Consider the following 18326-nt stretch of genomic DNA (forward strand, 5'->3'; position numbering starts at 1 on the left):
TAATAAACAGAATATTCTAAAAAGGAAAGAAAAGCTCCTTTCTCACTCCCCTCAAGATAAACTGTCATTAAAATTGACTTTAAATTTAACTTCAACAAGAGATAAAAACCTTTACTTTCATTACTGATGTTGTCCAGTTTTAATAAAGTTCATGCTACTTTTATAAAATTATGAAAGTGAATAAGTTGTATTTGTGTGATCTGTGTTTGATTTGTCTTTTCTCCTGTCATCCAGATGTTCAGAGGGAGGTGATGCCACATCTGGTCCAGCCGATGGAAGGTCTTGAAGTTCTGACTGAAGATGGTCCTCTCACTGGATTTAAGGTTCAGATGCTCAGTAACAAACTACAATGAGCCAACAGGGAAGCTTTAGGTTTATTAAATGTTGCTATGAAGGTATCGCTGTTTTTCTTTGTGAATGCAATGTGCTCCAACTGAAACTTAAACTTAGAAGTAAATCCTTCCATCTGACAGGATTTAGTTGCATTAATAACCTCATAACATTCTATTTTTTATTCCAGTCTTGGTTGGAAATAGAATCTCTGTTGATTCAGGTAAAAACTGAACTTCACAGCATGTTGGAGCAAAACAACCAGATGAAAAGTGTGATGGTGTTGGATTGTCAGACCGTAATGTTGCAGCTCAAAGCAGCGTTTCTATCTCGGTTCATTCTGACATTCAGCTCTGAATCAACAGCAGATCCAGTTGATGGTGATCCATGCTGTGGAAGTCTCACATCTCCTCATTTAATTATAGTTTATTCACCAACATTTTATTGAATAAAAGTTCCATCTAGTTTTTATGAGGAATGTGACGTTTTATCATTTGTCTGTGGATAACTGCAGTCTAATGGAACAGCTGGAGTTGTAACATCTGTCCTGACATTGATCATGAAGTATTGATCAGAATACTTCTGGTTAGCATTCATCACTGAAGTTTTACATTAAAATCTTTTCTTCTGTTGTGAACTTTGGTAAGAAGCAGAAACTTTAGCGTTGCCATGGATACATGAGTGTTAAATTCTGTCCATGTTTCCGTTTTGGGAAATGCAGTCCAGCAGATGAGTTTGTTTTTACTGACAGCTACCATTCAGTCTGAGATATTAAGAATAAATAAATGTGCATAATGTTGAAATTAACAGGTTTTATTTTTATTCCTACAGCTGCTGCAGGGAAAGTTCCGGAATGTGGAGGAATGTAGTCTCACAATCACCGACAATAAATATTATCTGAAAGTTGAGTTATTGTTGTTTATCAGCACAATACAAAAAGATTCATGTTAGCCATATTCCAGTGAAGACGCTAGAATATCATGATTTATGTAAATTTACCTCAATAACATGAATATTCAGGTTAAGATTGTGCAATGATATTAATTACGTAAGTTCAACTGATCAAGGTTTATGACTCTGCACTACAATAGTATTTAAATTTACATCATTATTATAATATTTACGGTCAGACTCTACAGTATTGAGATTAGGAAATCAAATATTCTATACAATGTAAATACAACTTGGAGATATTTTAAGTGAGACTCTACAATATTGTTTCACACAAATCTATCTAAATCAAAATTTTAATCATTTTTACTCCAAACATTTACTGGACTGATTTACATATTAAAATCACTCCTTTCTAATCCTCTGTTGTACGTTCAAACCTGAGGCCTTAAATAGAAACACACAAGTATCTGACTGAACTTCTGCAGGGTCCTGGTTCCAGAACATGATGATAGAATTATAGACAAACTTTTTCAAAAGCTGCCTGAGTATGGAGGTAAATTTGTTTCTTTATTCTTCAATCAAAAAAAAAAGTTGCTCCAATCGCAAAACATGTTTTCAATCAGAAAAAACTTCACTTCAATCAAAAAAAAAAAACTTTTTCAATCAAAGAAAACTCTTGTTCAAACGCAAAAAAATATTTGAGACCCAAAAAATTGCATATGAACACGTTTTTTCTTTGATAGAAATTTTTTTGTTTTTGTTGAAAATACATTTTTTGATTGAAGTCATATTTTTGGATTTGAGCCATATTATGGGTAGGACATTTGTTTCTTTATTACTCAATGAAAACAAAAGCATCCTCAATCTCAAAAAATGTTTTCAATAAAAAAAAAGGTCACTTCAATAATAATAAAAAAATTTCAAAGAAAAAAACGTTTTCCCAATAGAAAAAATATTTGAGACTAAAAAAACAAATGCATTCGAACACGTTTTTTCTTTGATTGAAATGTTTTCATTATTGAATTCAGTTTTTATTTGACTGAAAATATATTTTCTGATTGAAGTCATATTTTTGGTTTTGAGCCATAAAATGAGTAGGACGTTTGTTTCTTTATTACTCAATCACAAAAGATATAGCTTCAATCAAGAAAATTATTTTCAATCAAAGCAAACAAAAAAGTGTTCGGAGTGTTTCGACTTTGTTTTGGCATTCAAACACCTTTTTTTCCGATCGAAGTGAAAAAAGTTTTGACGCATGTTTTTTGCGATTGAATCATTTTGACACAAACATCCCACAGTGGGCGGATACTTCTCCATTGGTCGGGCATGTTTGAGTGACAGGTGTCCACACCAATGACGAATCTCTCTCCAGAAGAAACTACTTGTGTGCGGGGAAGTCAGTCTTTTCTATAGTCGTATGTTTGTGCAGCTGACACTGCATCTGTGGTTGCAGGCGAACGCCACTACTTATTCCACCACCAGCTGCAGCTGCATTGTAGTATCCACAATACTGAATTTACTGTGAGTACAATGCCCTCAGCACACTTCATATTATAGGCTATATAAACACTGTTAAACACGTTATATTAACCCGTTGCACTTCAGTTGCACTTCAGTGTCCCGCCCGCGGTTCACTTTGAGATCTGCATAAGCAATTTGCTAAATGTCTGAAACTGCAAACATGATTATACAAACACTATACGCCGATGGAAAGCTCAGATTCTCATGAATCCGCCGGTATAAACCATATAACGCGTTTAACAGTGTTTATATAGCCTATAATATGAAGTGTGCTGAGGGCATTGTACTCACAGTAAATTCAGTATTGTGGATACTACAATGCAGCTGCAGTTGGTGGTGGAATAAGTAGTGGCGTTCGCCTGCAACCACAGATGCAGTGTCAGCTGCACAAACATACGACTATAGAAAAGACTGACTTCCCCGCACACAAGTAGTTTCTTCTGGAGAGAGATTCGTCATTGGTGTGGACACCTGTCACTCAAACATGCCCGACCAATGGAGAAGTATCCGCCCACTGTGGGATGTTTGTGTCAAAATGATTCAATCGCAAAAAACAGGCTTCAAAACTTTTTTCACTTCGATCGGAAAAAAAGGTGTTTGAATGCCAAAACAAAGTCGAAACACTCCGAACACTTTTTTATTTGCTTTGATTGAAAATAATTTTCTTGATTGAAGCTATATCTTTTGTGATTGAGTAATAAAGAAACAAACGTCCTACTCATTTTATGGCTCAAAACCAAAAATATGACTTCAATCAGAAAATATATTTTCAGTCAAATAAACACTGAATTCAATAATGAAAACATTTCAATCAAAGAAAAAACGTGTTCGAATGCATTTGTTTTTTAGTCTCAAATATTTTTTCTATTGGGAAAACGTTTTTTTCTTTGAATTTTTTTATTATTATTGAAGTGACCGTTTTTTATTGAAAACATTTTTTGAGATTGAGGATGCTTTTGTTTTCATTGGGTAATAAAGAAACAAATGTCCTACCCATAATATGGCTCAAATCCAAAAATATGACTTCAATCAAAAGATGTATTTTCAACAAAAACAAAAAAATTTCTATCAAAGAAAAAACGTGTTTATATGCATTTTTTTGGGTCTCAAATATTTTTTTGCGTTTGAACAAGTGTTTTCTTTGATTGAAAACGGTTTTTTTTTGATTGAAGTGAAGTTTTTTCTGATTGAAAACATGTTTTGCGATTGGAGCAACTTTTTTTTTGATTGAAGAATAAAGAAACAAATTTACCTCCATACCTGAGAGTTTACAGGTTTTTATGTTGGATTTCTTTAGTAATTTAATGAGTTATCAGCAAAAATGTATTTGTTGAACTTCATTTCCTCAAACATCCAGAATTGGAGCTCATATCTTTGGCAGCTGTAAAGTTTCTGCTCCTTCAAAATTCACAACACAATGAATTAATTCCTAAAACACTCTCAGTGCTGGAGAGCGTTTGTGATGCTGAAGCAGTGACCAGTTTTCCTGTTTCTTCTCTGGAGATGCACAATGAGGGACGTCTGCAGCAACTGAGAAAGAGTCTCACCACATCCTGACATGAGGAAAAAGACTTTATTGAAGACGACAATGAGAACAACTATCAGACCGCAAATGGCATGTATTCAAGGTGAACTCTGAACATTTGATCTGGAACAGGAATTCAGCAACAGCAGCATGAGCTTCATTTCAGTCTGTAGCTGCTGAATTTATGGATGAATCATCTGGCACTAGATATGAAGACCATCAAACATCCACGTCAGCTGATGGAGGTCCAAGAGTCTCACCAAACAAACAACCTACAGAGTGAAGACCTCGAATCTGATTGGACGGCCTCCTATTCAGCCACATGTGTGAACAAAGGCCTCTAAGTTGACTTGTTTTCTAAACTAAATCTAGTTTGAGTCCTAATCTATGCCTGTGTGTTTGCTTCTTTACACCACTGTTTACAGTTTAGGCTGTTAGATTGTTCCAGATAAGACTACAAGATACTTCAGAGCTGTTCTACCACCAGCCTGACAGGAAGAACTCCAACAGCTACTGAATGTTCCTGTGGTCCCCTCAAGGCTACAGGAGGAGTCCTATGAGGACGAGCCGGTCCACCTGATGGCGGCCAGTCGCTGCAATTCAAAGACAACACCGACTACATGGACTTCTACTGGACCACACAGAGGCCTTCAAACCGGACCAACAAGTTCACCGACTCCTCGACTCGTGGGTCTGAGGGCACCACCGAGCCTCGGCCCAGCCGACCGCCTGTCTGTGGGTGTTTGAGTGCTGAGAGGTTTGTAGATGTATGTGAACGTTTGTGTTGAAACAGCAGCTTTTGAGTCAGTAACGCCAGGAAAAACCAAGAGCTTCTTTGTGACTTCCACTAAAAAACTGACGAAAATAAGTTTGCCAGGGTTCTGTCTGATAACAGATTATTAAATAATTAAAATAATAGTTTAAATGTTCCTTTAAACAATCCTTTTAGGTCTACATTTCCTTTACACTGACTTGTTGGTATATGTACAAAAAACTAAAATACTGATAATCAGTAAATCAGTCAGCCCACAATTACTACAATTCTCCTGTTTGCTGGTGAGTGTGAGAGCAAATGTGATGTGTGTCCTTGCCTGTGTCCTGTCTTGTCCATGTTTGTACGCGTTAGCCCTTTCGTACTTTGAGTGCATATTCTGCTCCCTCGTCACGCTACAGGAAATGTGAACTGGAATGGCTCCGAGATGTTTTCTCAGGGTGTCATGTTGCATTTGTTTTGCATATGTTTATCTAAGCTGCAATGCATAGTTTCACTGTAGACACACCTGTTTGTGACAAAGTGAAATAAATCCATAATCTGATATATACCAGTGAGCCACAAGATTAAAACCACTGACTGTTAACGGTATAACATAAATCATATTGTTACAATGCAGTATTCCGCTGTGAAACCTTGGGCCCTGCTTACTTTAACACATAGCACCCACTGAAACATGGCTGCAGAAATAGAAAACCACACCCACGGTAATGACACGCCTCTCCAGCAGGACAATGCAAACTGAAGAAGGTCTGCACAGATCAGTATATGCTGCCTTAGCTACTCTGAAAAGTGTTGGATTTCTATAGACAGTTTCATTCTTTATATTACAAAATATGTCACGGTTACATGGTTGTCATTGTCCTATTGATTGGTAGCTGGATGTCGAGAAGAGGGCTCTTATCTAATATGAGCCTGTGAAAGGCAGATACTGGAAAAGAAAGGACGAGGGAAAAACCAATATGAGAGAAGCTGCTTCACTGGAGCAGAATTTTCTGTCTCTGGCTTTTACTTCAGGCTCTGAGAGCAGCGGAAAAATGTAAAGAATTAGTGATCACGATCTGACTTTTGATCAGTTTTTTCTTTCTTTCTTTCTTTTTAAATGGATCTGTAGATAAGATAAAGACTTTAAAACAATGATGGTTCTTCTTAGTTGTTGGGAATGCGGTGCAGTGAGAAACAATGTTTTAAAAAAAAAGCAAACAGCAAACAGGATTAGCTGCAGCAACAGTTAATCCCTTTTTACTGAGGATACCTCTGCGTGCGCGTAGGTGTGTGTGTGTGTGTGTGTGTGTGTGTGTGTGTGTGTGTGTGTGTGTGTGTGTGCTTGTATTGGATGTGTTTGAACAGTAGGTACAGTCGAGATATTCTACTTCAAAGATTAAAAAAATGTAAAAGTAGGTTTTAATTTCAGAGTTTTTTGACAACATTGTATGCAAAATGTGATGCTTTGTGCATAGTTTTTTCTTCAGTACTTTAAATGTGGAATTGGTCGGTGATAATTTACAGTGCTTTGTTTGTCCTGGATCTGTACCTGTAATTCACAGATCAGTAAGTCATGCTGCCCTCAAGATGGTGCCACCAGTTCAGCTACGGTGTGTCACAGACAAATAGCAACAGATGCTATGAGTGTCCCTGTTTACAACCACTATATTCCATTTATCAGTATATACACAACAGATACACAGAGTGTGTAGCTAAAAAGACAATGCTTTTAGTACAATTACATTTGAGCTGTACAGAGTTATCACAGTTTGTGTAAAAGATGAACTATACTTGACTGGTTGGTATCTATGTTTGCATCTATAAGTTGTAATTTCTAATCATTCATTGACCTTAGAGGTCAAAATAATTTATAAATCCAATATAAACTTTATGAATTCCAAAGCAGCTTCTGTCTAGTCAGTCAGAATGAATTATTCTAGTCAGTGGTGCACATGAATTAAATGGCAGCTGCATGCAAAAAGAAAAGACAGTGCTAGCAGGTCCATGTTTTTATTTTGGCAATTTAAGTTTTCTCATCAGTGTACATAACAGTGGCATCCATTTCAATACACAATCCAGACATTTTCAGCTTAACACAAAGAGCACAATCTCAGCGGAAAATTAATTGTTAATTTTCCTAGGTATTTTTAGATTCCCAAGAATATATTATCTAATGGAGTAGTACATCCTGCTAACTGTACTTCATAAATAATTATAATATGGTAAAATCTGAAGCTGATGAAGACTCTGATCTTCACATTACAAATGGCAGAATTAATTAAAAAAATCTATAACAATTGCTAACAACAAACAAATGACATTTATTCATAGAAAAGTTTTGTACAAAGGTGCCAACATATTTCCCACAGGCTAAAAGTTGGTTAATCATAAACAGTTACACAGGTTGTTTCAAATTAATTAAACAACTATGTAATCAATCTACTGAAAATGTAACAAACTGACAGCATGTTTTTAAGTGAGCTGCTCCATGACTATCACTCCAAGGTTGTTGTTGAAGATAACCTTGCCGTTGGACTCCACGCTACACTCTGGGTGCCGAAGCAGCTCCAACACACCAGCTTTCAGCTCAGGTGAGGCTGTTTTGCTGAAGTTCAGCACCTCGGTAAGAAAATCAAGCAGCAGCTCTCCCTTCTCATCTCCCTCAGTGAAACACTCCGTGATATCCATTTGAGACGGCAGCTCGTAGTTCTGGTAGCGCACACCCTTGGAGTCCAAGATGTTTTTGATGTCTTCAGTGGTCACACACTGACTTATGTCAGGGTTACAGAGCTGATGCCTGTAGGTCCGCCACAGCTTCCCCCAACCACTCTCCCCTGGAACAGATGACATGAAAACAAGGCTAACTTCAGCACGCCAACAAGCAAGGTGTTTGCTACCAACCATCTACTGGATGTTGAGATAATTATTGAGTAAATACAAATTTTGACTAAGTTGCTAGTGGTCGATAGAAGTCACATGCATCAATGTGCACAGCAGCACTCTCACCTTGCAGATGTTAATTTGGATCATGGTGCTTATTGATAGCTGCAGGTATTTAATAAACCCAGGGAAAGAAGTGAGTCCTTTTAACATGGGTTACACTTAGTAGCATGGAGAGACGTTTATATAACCTGTTAGACCGCTGTTGCAGTTGTATTTCTGTCTGTAACAGATTTAAATTTGAGGTCTTTGTGTTCTTGCATTCATCGGCTAAACCCAGCAGACTGTGCCTTTCGTTTCCTGCCATGTTCATGGACCCATATTAGTGCTGATGTGGGAAAAAAGTCTGAATAACTGGCTCTATTTTTTCATGAAAGAGTGGCTTTGAGGCATCCTCTTATTTAGGATGAGCGTTGTTCAGGCAGCGTAGCAGTGTGAGAGCAGGTGTTTCTTGCCAAAAGCTTGAGAAAGCCACTCCGAAATATGCTGTTTGGGGGTTACATTATTCTTCTCAGCAATAGATGTGCTTCTTACTGAACTGAGTAAAAACAAAAATAAGTTCAAATGGCAGCACAACTGCTTTTCCACCTTCCACAATGATAAATTTGCACAGTATACAGACGGATGACAAATTCGAAGAAACAACCTGAACCCAGTGGCTGTTTTTTGTTTGCTGTGCGCGGCCTATTTGCTGTCGTGGTTTGGGTCCACTCGCTCCCATAGAGGGAAGGGTCGCTGCAAATCAATACAGAGTTGCTATGAGTGATCACCTTTATTCTATGATTGGTGTGCCTCCAACCATAGAGCATGAGGGGTCATCGAATGGTTTGGTAAGGATAAAAATGATGTGAATCATATGCTGTGGTCTTCACTGTCACTTGATCTAAACCCAGAAGAACACCTTTAGGAGATTTGGAATTTTTGTGAAGACAAAATGAGGGAATATCTTTTGGAAGAATGGTGTTTCCTCCTCCCATTAGAGTTCCAAAGACTCGGAAAATAAACAGAGGAGCAAATAAGTTATTCTGGTGGCATATGGTGACCCACTTTATGTTGCTTTTTCCTTTAATTTATCACCCATCTTTATATTTTAAAGAGCTTTTGTTTTCACTTTTAAGCCGGCTTTTGTTCCCTAAATGTACTGTAGGTATAACCAGTAGGTCTGCTGTCTAAGCACAGCGTAATAAACCACATCAGAGAGAAGAAAAAGATAAAAAAAATCTTGATTTTAAAATTGGATCCATTCACTTACCCGACACGAGAATGATAAGAAGCTTCCCATTCTTATCAAGGAGACTTTGGAAGAAGCTGATGGTAGCTGCAGGATCCTTCACATAGTACAGCATCTGTCGATTTCACCGCAGATAATGAGCTGATAACCACATTCACAGAGCGTCTAATTATAATGCTATGCTAGACAGATGTTCTAATGGGATTAATTGCTGTCGAGTGCCACCAAATGAATGTGACCTAGATGTGTCAAAAATACAGTCTCAAAGTACATCATCAACACCAACCTGTATCATGTGAATGAAGTCTGCTTTCTTTGTCATCTTTTTCTCTTTCCAGTGCGCCTCAAACTCAGAGGCCGTCATCTTGTTCCAGGTAAATGTGATGTAATCTAACTCTTTTTTCTGTGACACTGAAACTGCACAAAGGCCATTGACAGTCAAACTGTAATCTATATGTCAGTGAATTTATACAGAAATGCTACAATGCCAAATGCAGAGCCTCAACTACCATTCCCTGTTGCCTTGTTTGAATGACGTGTCTCTCGGTATCAGACAATATGGCAGAACGTTACACTTGACATTACATATTTCATATGTTAAAGTCAACAATGAAATAAAAGTACCTTGAAATTTTATTTTCTACACTGACTAGGTTTATTTCAGACTGTGTTATTGGGAGCTGACACCTCTCACAGTGTTGGAAGGAACTTGGGTAATTTGCACCTGAACTACGAAAACAAACAACTTAATTTTGCACACCTCATTAAAAACAGTGGGAGAACTTGGCAGAATCATATGGGGGGTAAATGTCGCCTTTGTATTGTATCCAGTTAAAAGAAGTCAAGTGCAAATGATTGTATACACTAAAAATTTAAATGCAATAGTTTGCTTTAAGTGCTTAGTTTTGCATGTAGAGTCGATTTAATCTGTGCTTGTCACAGTTTTGTGTATGCCACTTTAACTGTATATTTATAGATAACGGCAGCCGACATATGGTGCTTTACGTGTACTAAGACATTGAGGATAAGAGCAGAAAAAGAAGTCCTAGACAGACAAAAAACATACATTGCTATACACCTGATAAACTCTTCCCTGTCTGGATGTGGCTGAATGCAGACACTTTATATTTACGCTTAGTAGTTTCATTGTATATGAATAATACTTATGTTGACTAACGTGTATACAGGTGTACACTTAACACAAATTAATTACCGATTACTGAATAGTTTGTTTCGGTTATCTAAGGTAAATTTGCACACCTGTGACCTTTCTGTGAACTGTTGATTCAAGAGAGGCGAGCATGAGAGAGGCTTGAAATCACAAAAGATACAAACACACCTTACAACATTCCTTTGATAATACGAACTCTGGCAAAGATACGTGCCCGAACAGACACAGAGCTGAAAAATCCAAACAAAAAGATCCATTTGCAGTACAAAAGTCAAAAATGAGGACCAAGCGGGTTCATCAGTTTAACTATGATTTTCATGAAGGACAGCATCTGAGGAGATAATGTGTGTGTGAGTCATTGGAGGTAGCTGTGTTAGATAGTGGTCAGAGAGCAGCCGGCTCGCAGCTCGTAACGATTCAGTGTTTCACTCAAAGACACTTCAGAGGAGTGAATTGTTGCTGACATTAAGGCTGGAGTCTACGCTGGGACTGTTGGTTAAAGGACCGTTCTCTGCGTAAGACGAGAATAACTGCATTATTAATTCATTAGCGCGAAAGCCGAGGCTGCTTTAAAATGTATTTTCAGCATTAAAAATACAATACAGAACACACCTTTTTTGTTGTTAAATTAAATATTGAAAGATATTTTGGAGAGCATGTGAATACAGAGTTTGCATTTCGTGATATGTGAGAGGAGTGTGTGCCAATAAAAAGCGTACCTCTGTAGTTATGTAGCTGCTGGCTGCTCGGCTCCACCACCTCGTTATCCACCGTCACCCCTGGGTGCTTCTGACGGAGCTCAGAGAGCATCTCTAGGTCAATCTCACCTAAAGGCACCAAAATGTTGGGTTTTTTTTAAATTATTATTTCAAAAACCAACTCTTTCTTGCAAATACAAATTTGACCCACTTCCCCGCCCACCCTGTTCAAAATAATTCAAAGAGAAATTTTTGCACATTAAGTCACATTTCATCGTAATGCTCCAGTTCAAATGGGGCTGCACATTTAAGCAGATAAAAGCCAATTGCACTTTTCAGTTTTGTTTTTTTTTTAAAAAGAAAAAAATCCTATATTATATGTTGCAATTATTTCAGAAAAATACTGCACTCAAAACCAAGGGAGAGAGTTATCCCTTTGATATTCCTTTCAGTAAAAATTAGCCAGAGGCAGGTGATTTTGTTCTAGCTCTCACTGAAGGTGACAAGTTGCCATGTACAAAGGAGTAAATTTAAGCAAAGGGGCTGATGTAGAAATGCCCTGAATCTTTTTGATTAGATTGAATAATACCTTTCAGGGGAGGCTGCAGTCATTCTAATGGATTTTACAGTCCATTAGAGAATCTGTAATGCCGATCCATTATGATACTGACGTGACAGCTCAGGTAAATTAAAACGATTGGCTTTGACATAAGTAAAGGGCAACAGCACTCTGAGGGCATGTAATGGGTATGCTCAGGGAAAAAAAAAAACTAACCATGAGCGCTGGAGACAATGTGCAGTAAAGCTGGAGAATGGGGAGGTCACTTTGTCTGACAGACAACTGGTATAATCTGACAGCCGGACAGATGTCTGCAAACCCTTGACAGCGATAATAAGGGTAAAGGTTTTTTTTTTTTCTGCTGCCACAAACGAGAGCTCAGCAATAGCAAGAAGAACAGCAGAGTGATTCAAAAACGCCTCCTCACCTTAGCTGTCTGCTGCAGAGGCCACCCAGCTATTTACTGTGTCACATTAAACATAAGGTAAGTTCAGCAGTGACGGCGTCCTAGACTGAGCGTTCTTACCAGCTCCGCTTCCAACTCCAATGACGTTTAGATGGGACTTTCCATTTCCAATGCTAAGGGGAGAGAGAGGGGAAAAAAAACCCCAGACCCTGTGAGTCCTCAGAAAGTAAAGCCTTGAAATTCACATCTTCCAACCTGTCAAATGTGGGTCACATTTTTGGGCTTGTAGCTGTCAATTCTGCCTGACACCTGGATACGTGAGATGTTCTGATCTAGCGACTGAAGCATCTACAAATACAGAGGCTTTGATCGTTGCTATGGCATGTACTGTCACTCACCGTCTGATTTTTAATAACGCTATTACACCTTTTTAATTTACTTCGTGAGTCACATCTCACCAGATTCATCTCTGATCTGCTTCTCAGACCGTCGCAGGCTGCAGAGAGTTGCGTGAGGTTCTCTGCAGCTTGTCAATCATCTCCCACAGCTCATATCAACATGGAAAATATATAACAGGCAGAGCTGGAATTTCCATAAACACTCGCTCACTGTCACTCATTGGCTGGTTAATCTATGAACACTTGTGTAGTCGGTTATTTGATTTTGTGGGTGAACGGGAAAGGCTGAGTTTAGTCTGAATTCACCACTGAAGACTGGCTTCAGCAGTAATAAACATTTATTGAGAATAAATGGTGCCACGCTTGCCAATGATGGAACATTTCTGCAGGCCAGATATTGGACTGTTAGCCACAGGGCCACATCTATACAACTAAGTTTTCACAAGCCATCTTTGTTGTTGTCTACATCCCCCCATCTGGTAACCAGGCAAACGTGCTTGCTCTCATCAACCCTGATACTAAAAGACGATGCACCCTGGTGATTTCTTGCATTAAAGTATAATTTTACAGCTTCCATAATCTTAAGTAACTGTTAATAGTAACTGTTAGTAATTTCCCTGCAGGTGTAAATGGAGTCGCTGTGGTTCTAACTGATAATAGTTGCACAGGTTATATTTTAACACATATGTTTTGTCACATGTCTGATTGAGTCAAGTTTACACGTGCAAATCGTATGTATCCTTAGATAGATCCTTATCCTTAGATAGATAGATAGATAGATAGATGTTCTATTAAACAAAAAGAGTTTTCCTTTTTGCTATAAATTCTGTGTACAAACATGTCCATTGCTTTCCTTGTCAGCTGCTTAAAGGTCTATTTCCTGCTATGGCTTATCAGCAGCAATTGCGACATGCCATTAAACAAGTCATATGCAGGCTGCAGAAGAGCTGACCAACTTTTTTGCATGCTTTCGTTGCCTAAGTTTTTATAAATCCGCCCCGTATTACTCAATCAATTCACACAACTTGTTTAAATGCAATTAACTATAGGATTCTGAGACACTAACTGATACTCAGCTGTACTGTGATGTGTCCTGCAGTGAACTGTGTGGTGGTGTGGGTTCCCTGCTCCAGCTGTGAGTGCTAGATTACCTGGCCAGTATGTCTGGCAGCTTGTTGTGGATGAAATCCTGCATACACTGGTGCTCAGAGGAGCGCTCCAAAAAAAGCTGGAAGGATTTCTGGTATCTGCTATCATCATTAACCAGACTGGTCAGTGAAGATGCCATGACGCACAATCTGGCAGAGAAAAAACATTGTCATTACTCTCATATTTGGGCTTAAACACATTTGCTGTGACATGTGAACACTTCATGGCCTGGTAGTGCAAGCAGCGTGGGAGGGCTCTGCTTTCAGTTCTGTCATTATGGATTTTTTTCTTCTTCTTGTTTCACATTGAAGGCTGCTGAATGCATCCGTTTTGTACAGAACTAAGCAATCCATTTACACTGAAGAAATAATCGGGCTTGCTATTCACCATCTCGCTGCCCTGACTGTGTTAAAAAGCTGGCAGTTCAGGAAGCTCAACCCCAACCCGAAACGAACTTCACTCGGGCGGCTCGCTATTATTCTTGGCTACAGGAGCGCAGAAACTGGGCACGTCCCCACATTTTATGCAGCCATGACGGAGCTGAACTGTAGAGAAATGCTTTAGAGAACGCGCAGCGCCTTTACGCAGGATCAGTCCGCCGCCCTTCCTCGACATGCGCGCAGCTGCTCAGGAAGCAAGTGCGAGCTGTGAATCTGTCAGTGGATCTCACAGGACCAGTCTGATCGGGTATTTCTACCTCCACCATATGTTGTTTTATCAACACAGAGATCGAGACGAGATGTGTTCACTTACATGTCGCGCAGGATTGCGTAGGTGGAGGTCTGCAGGCTGAAGCAACTCTCCCGCTGGTGGCACAGCGTCCCTCAAAGGAGAGCAAAAGGTTGGCGGAGGAAGTCCCTCGTGGAGAATCAATCCAATGACAAAACTCCACAAGGTCAAAGGACAGCGTGTAATTTTAAACAAACAGGCTGTAGTCGGTAACGGATAGCACTGTTTGTTTGGAAAACTGCATTTTTATTTCTTTAATTGCAGAAGTCAACAGCATTAGAAAGCATAAAAGAGTGTCTTTTTAATGCGTGTGTGTGTGTGTGTGTGTGCATAACTTGGAAATTAATATGGGGTTTTAGTAGTTTTTTGGTTTATACTTGTATTATGGGCTGTCTGTGCTTTACTATCATAGTGAATATTTTATTATATAGGTCAATATATTATTTATTTTCTAAAAAACAAAACAATTTGGCATAAATATGATGCGATAACAATATATATTCACATGCATAGCAGTGACAGTGGCTTCTTTTTATGTTCCCTGAAATGAACATCAACCACTAAAATGCTGCTTAAGTGATCCATCATGTCAGTTTTACATTTGTCACCTGTACATTACTGTGGCATTAGAGGAGTCCAAACCTGCACCTCTACATGGTGGAAAATATAAGCAGACAATGTTGATTTATTGAAAGTTGCAAAGACAGAATTTTCTCAGTTCCTGGAAAGATCTTTATTTTTTAATTTTCGTTTAATATGAGGAAATTTAGCATGCATCAGTAAGGTCAAACCAGTGAGGTGTAATGAGTATTTTGTAATTACCTCAAAATTATTATTTTTTTTACTTTCACATGATAAGGTCAGTTTTTACATGAAAACAAGAGGATATCGTTTCATTTAAAGGAGAGAGAATTCTGTAAATGTCATTTCTTTTGGCTCATCTGTGGCTCACAGATTTGTTACTTGTTTCAGTGTGAGGCAGACAGGAATTAGGCCAAGAACTCAAATTAGACTGTAATTAGGCCACAGGCCCCATCTGATAAGCTTTGATTCCAGGGAGGGAATCCTGAGGAATGTTAGTATCCTGTAGTGATCTATTTGAATGTACTCTCAGACACAATAGTATAACAATGTCACTTATTGCTGTGAAGCCCCTCAAAGGATGCTAACTTGGCCTTGCACTTGTCTTCACACAGTGTTTTCTGGCATGTGAAACAGAATCCAAATTGACGCCTTGCTATACATGGCAAGCAGCAGATTTTGTTTTCAGGCTAAGGCTGGCCTTTTTTGGCTATGGAATTGGAATTGACTGTTCTCTCTTCCACAGCATCACTGATGAGATCTCTTTTTCAGGTTTAAAGCACATAAAGATCCACAGTTCACTGGGACCGAGCAAGGAAGAGTTACATCTCTGGCTTTTATAACAATGGAGAGATATAAACCGAATGCCAGGACAGAGGAGTTTAGTATCGCTGGAAGGACAGACATAGACTGTATCTTCAAGTGGTCTCACTTGCACACATCAAATCAAAACAGTACTTCATGTTTTTTTTCCAGCTGCAAAGAAAAATCATTTTAATGGCAGCATCCTTGAATATTGAACTTTAAATTTGAACTAAATACTCCTGCAAGAACAACAGCTTAGAAAGCTGACCTTATTACAACAATTTGTCCTCTCTTCACTGGGTCTATGTTCAAGTCAGGACAAACTTCAAAGTCCTTTTCTTAATTATATGAGCTTGCACCACCTTATCTCTGCGGCTTCATTGTTCTCCACGTGCCACCTCCCCTCCCAGATCTCTGGCTGCTGGTGTTCATGTAGTCAGGAGAATTTTGTACCATGATTCAAATAACTGGAATGAACTGCCTCAGTGTGACTAACTCTGGCTGTTTCAATACCAGATATTCATTTTTATGTCAAAGTCGGTCTCTGTCTCTCTGTTTGCACACAAATACCCAGACAGTGAAACTTGTTTGCTTGATTGTGTAATGCAAATCTTATATAACAAGAATTTACTACCATGCTGCTTTGTGGTGCTGTACTTCTGCACGGCAGTCCTTTGAGCTAAACAATAATGTCAGCATCTTCACAATGACAGTACCTACCTGTTTGGCATGTTAGATGATTGAAAGGCTCAGTCAAGACAGACAACAGTGACTTTTAATAATGGAGAGTGTCAATAATTTTGGAAGTTATTGAAGAATAGTGTCAGTAAATGACAGGGTTTTGCCTATATGACTGTACGATATATGAACTGTAGGTGTTATACAGTTCAAACAAAAGAAGAAATAAATCACTTACAGTGTTTGAGTAATCTCTTATGATATCATCTAACTGTGTCCTGAATTCCAGTGCTACAGAAAGGGGGTGAAAATAGTCTCTCTCTTTATTTAAAAATTGATTACGGCTGGTTGATCCTACACTTCTTAAAAAAATATTCTGAAAGTATCCCATTTTGCCAATTACCTCCTGTTAAAAACTTACTGGGACGCTGCTTGTACTCATTTTTTACACATTTATATATATTTAGTCTTTATTTCTGTAGCTCTTTTCAAAACTGGAGCTTCAAGGCATTTCAGAAGGCATTAAAATATACAACACATTAGAAAGCAACAATAAAGCATTAAAAGAAGACAATAAAACATTAGTAAAGACAGTGGAACAGTAAAAAAAAAAAGGCAATAACAAGGTATTTTAAAAAAGGATTAAATGTTATGCAAATGCCTGTACAGGTGGGTTTTGAACAGCTTATTGAACTGAGGCACTGAGTGGACTGTTCTGACTGCGAGAAAAAGCTTGTTTCAGAGTGTCTGGGCTAAAAGAGAAAAAGGAAGGTCCCCTTCTGTTTTGATCCTTAAAGGGGAACTTCGGTTTTTTTCAACCTGGGGTCTGTTTCCATATGTAATTTCATACATGTGAGTGATGGAGAAATGAATTTTCGACATAGCTCCAGTATTTAGACAGGCAGGCAGCTTAGCAGCTCAGGTAGCAGCTCGGCTAGCGAAAAGTATGGGGCAGCTGGCCCCCCCGCGTCAAAGTCCGCCCTAATGTGCTTTTTGCCCCACACTGACCGGCTCAGATAGTCTCAATGAGTGTCCCACAACATACTAGAGATGAGAAGTGAACGAAAACCTCCCAATTACCTGGCGAACGCTCTTTGTTGTGGTCTGTATCCAAATCTCAGGATGCTGGAAACCAAATCTCGTTCTGAAATCGCGCAATAGCTCGCGCCAAAACCGGTGTTCAGTGTCCCAACAGTTCTGAGTTAGTTCCCATTATAAAGGCGCTTTTTCTTCCCACTAACACTAAGTGCATATTCACAGAAAATTTGAGAAGTTGCCCTGTTATATTATGAATTGCTGTCATATAAATACAATTAAATTAAATTTTTAACTGGAGTAACCCTTGATGTTTTTAGTAGAATTAAGATTTACCATGCTTACCAACTCAGCTCAATGTGTTACCATGCCAACATTAGATTTTTTAGCTCTAAACATGCAGTTAGGGGGAATGAGCATAGCTTTGCAGATACTGTATTTAGACATAAGTCAATATATTGGATGAAATAAAATGTTGCTGTGATGATGATGTGAAATAAAAAGCTGGATGATCGCAAAAGTTGATATGATTCCTTTTAATTTCTCCGTTTAACTGCTGAAACATAAAACCGCATCGTCAGTTTAACACAGTCAAAAGTTTGGATTATTATTAAATTCTTTTTATTTATCTGCATTATTGTCTAGATTGTAGATTAATATTGAAAATTAACACTATTTTGTTTACAGCAGAATTCCATATGTCTTCTCTGTCTTTTATAGTTTTGATGTCTTCAGTATTAATCTACAATCTGGAAAATAATTCAATAAAAACCACTGAAGGAGAAGGTGTGTCCAAACTTTTGACTGGTACTGTAAGGAGAGCTGGAACAATCAATGTGATTACAAATCAAATTGTTGAGTGCTGAGCATTTATGCAAGCCTTCTGCCCAATCATCAAGTTGAATTACTTCACAGGATA

The 18326-nt window shown here is 38.4% G+C and overlaps 1 protein-coding gene across 1 annotated transcript; it reads right to left on the reverse strand.

The window, feature by feature from the left end:
• Window positions 1-7021: 7021 nt before the first annotated feature.
• Window positions 7022-14468, reverse strand: LOC110950848 (histamine N-methyltransferase-like). The gene is made up of 7 exons (XM_022193659.2): window positions 14333-14468; window positions 13582-13728; window positions 12153-12205; window positions 11089-11196; window positions 9485-9615; window positions 9220-9313; window positions 7022-7861 (listed from the first exon to the last, which is right to left on the reverse strand). Exons 2-7 carry the CDS (start codon window positions 13716-13718, stop codon window positions 7500-7502), a joined length of 885 nt encoding a protein of 294 aa, XP_022049351.2. The 5' UTR covers window positions 13719-13728; window positions 14333-14468; the 3' UTR covers window positions 7022-7499.
• Between the last annotated feature and the right edge of the window lie 3858 nt (window positions 14469-18326).

Source organism: Acanthochromis polyacanthus, chromosome 14, assembly GCF_021347895.1.
Source record: "Acanthochromis polyacanthus isolate Apoly-LR-REF ecotype Palm Island chromosome 14, KAUST_Apoly_ChrSc, whole genome shotgun sequence".
NCBI lineage: Eukaryota > Metazoa > Chordata > Actinopteri > Pomacentridae > Acanthochromis > Acanthochromis polyacanthus.

Excerpts from the sequence above, each read along its gene's own strand:
- LOC110950848 (XM_022193659.2), bottom strand. The coding sequence starts at position 13,718 with ATGGCATCTTCACTGACCAGTCTGGTTAATGATGATAGCAGATACCAG. Across the intron at positions 11,197-12,152 it reads TGGAGTTGGAAGCGGAGCTG|GTGAGATTGACCTAGAGATG; the intron begins GTAAGAACGCTC and ends TGGTGCCTTTAG. Across the intron at positions 9,616-11,088 it reads GCAGCTACATAACTACAGAG|TTTCAGTGTCACAGAAAAAA; the intron begins GTACGCTTTTTA and ends GCCTTTGTGCAG.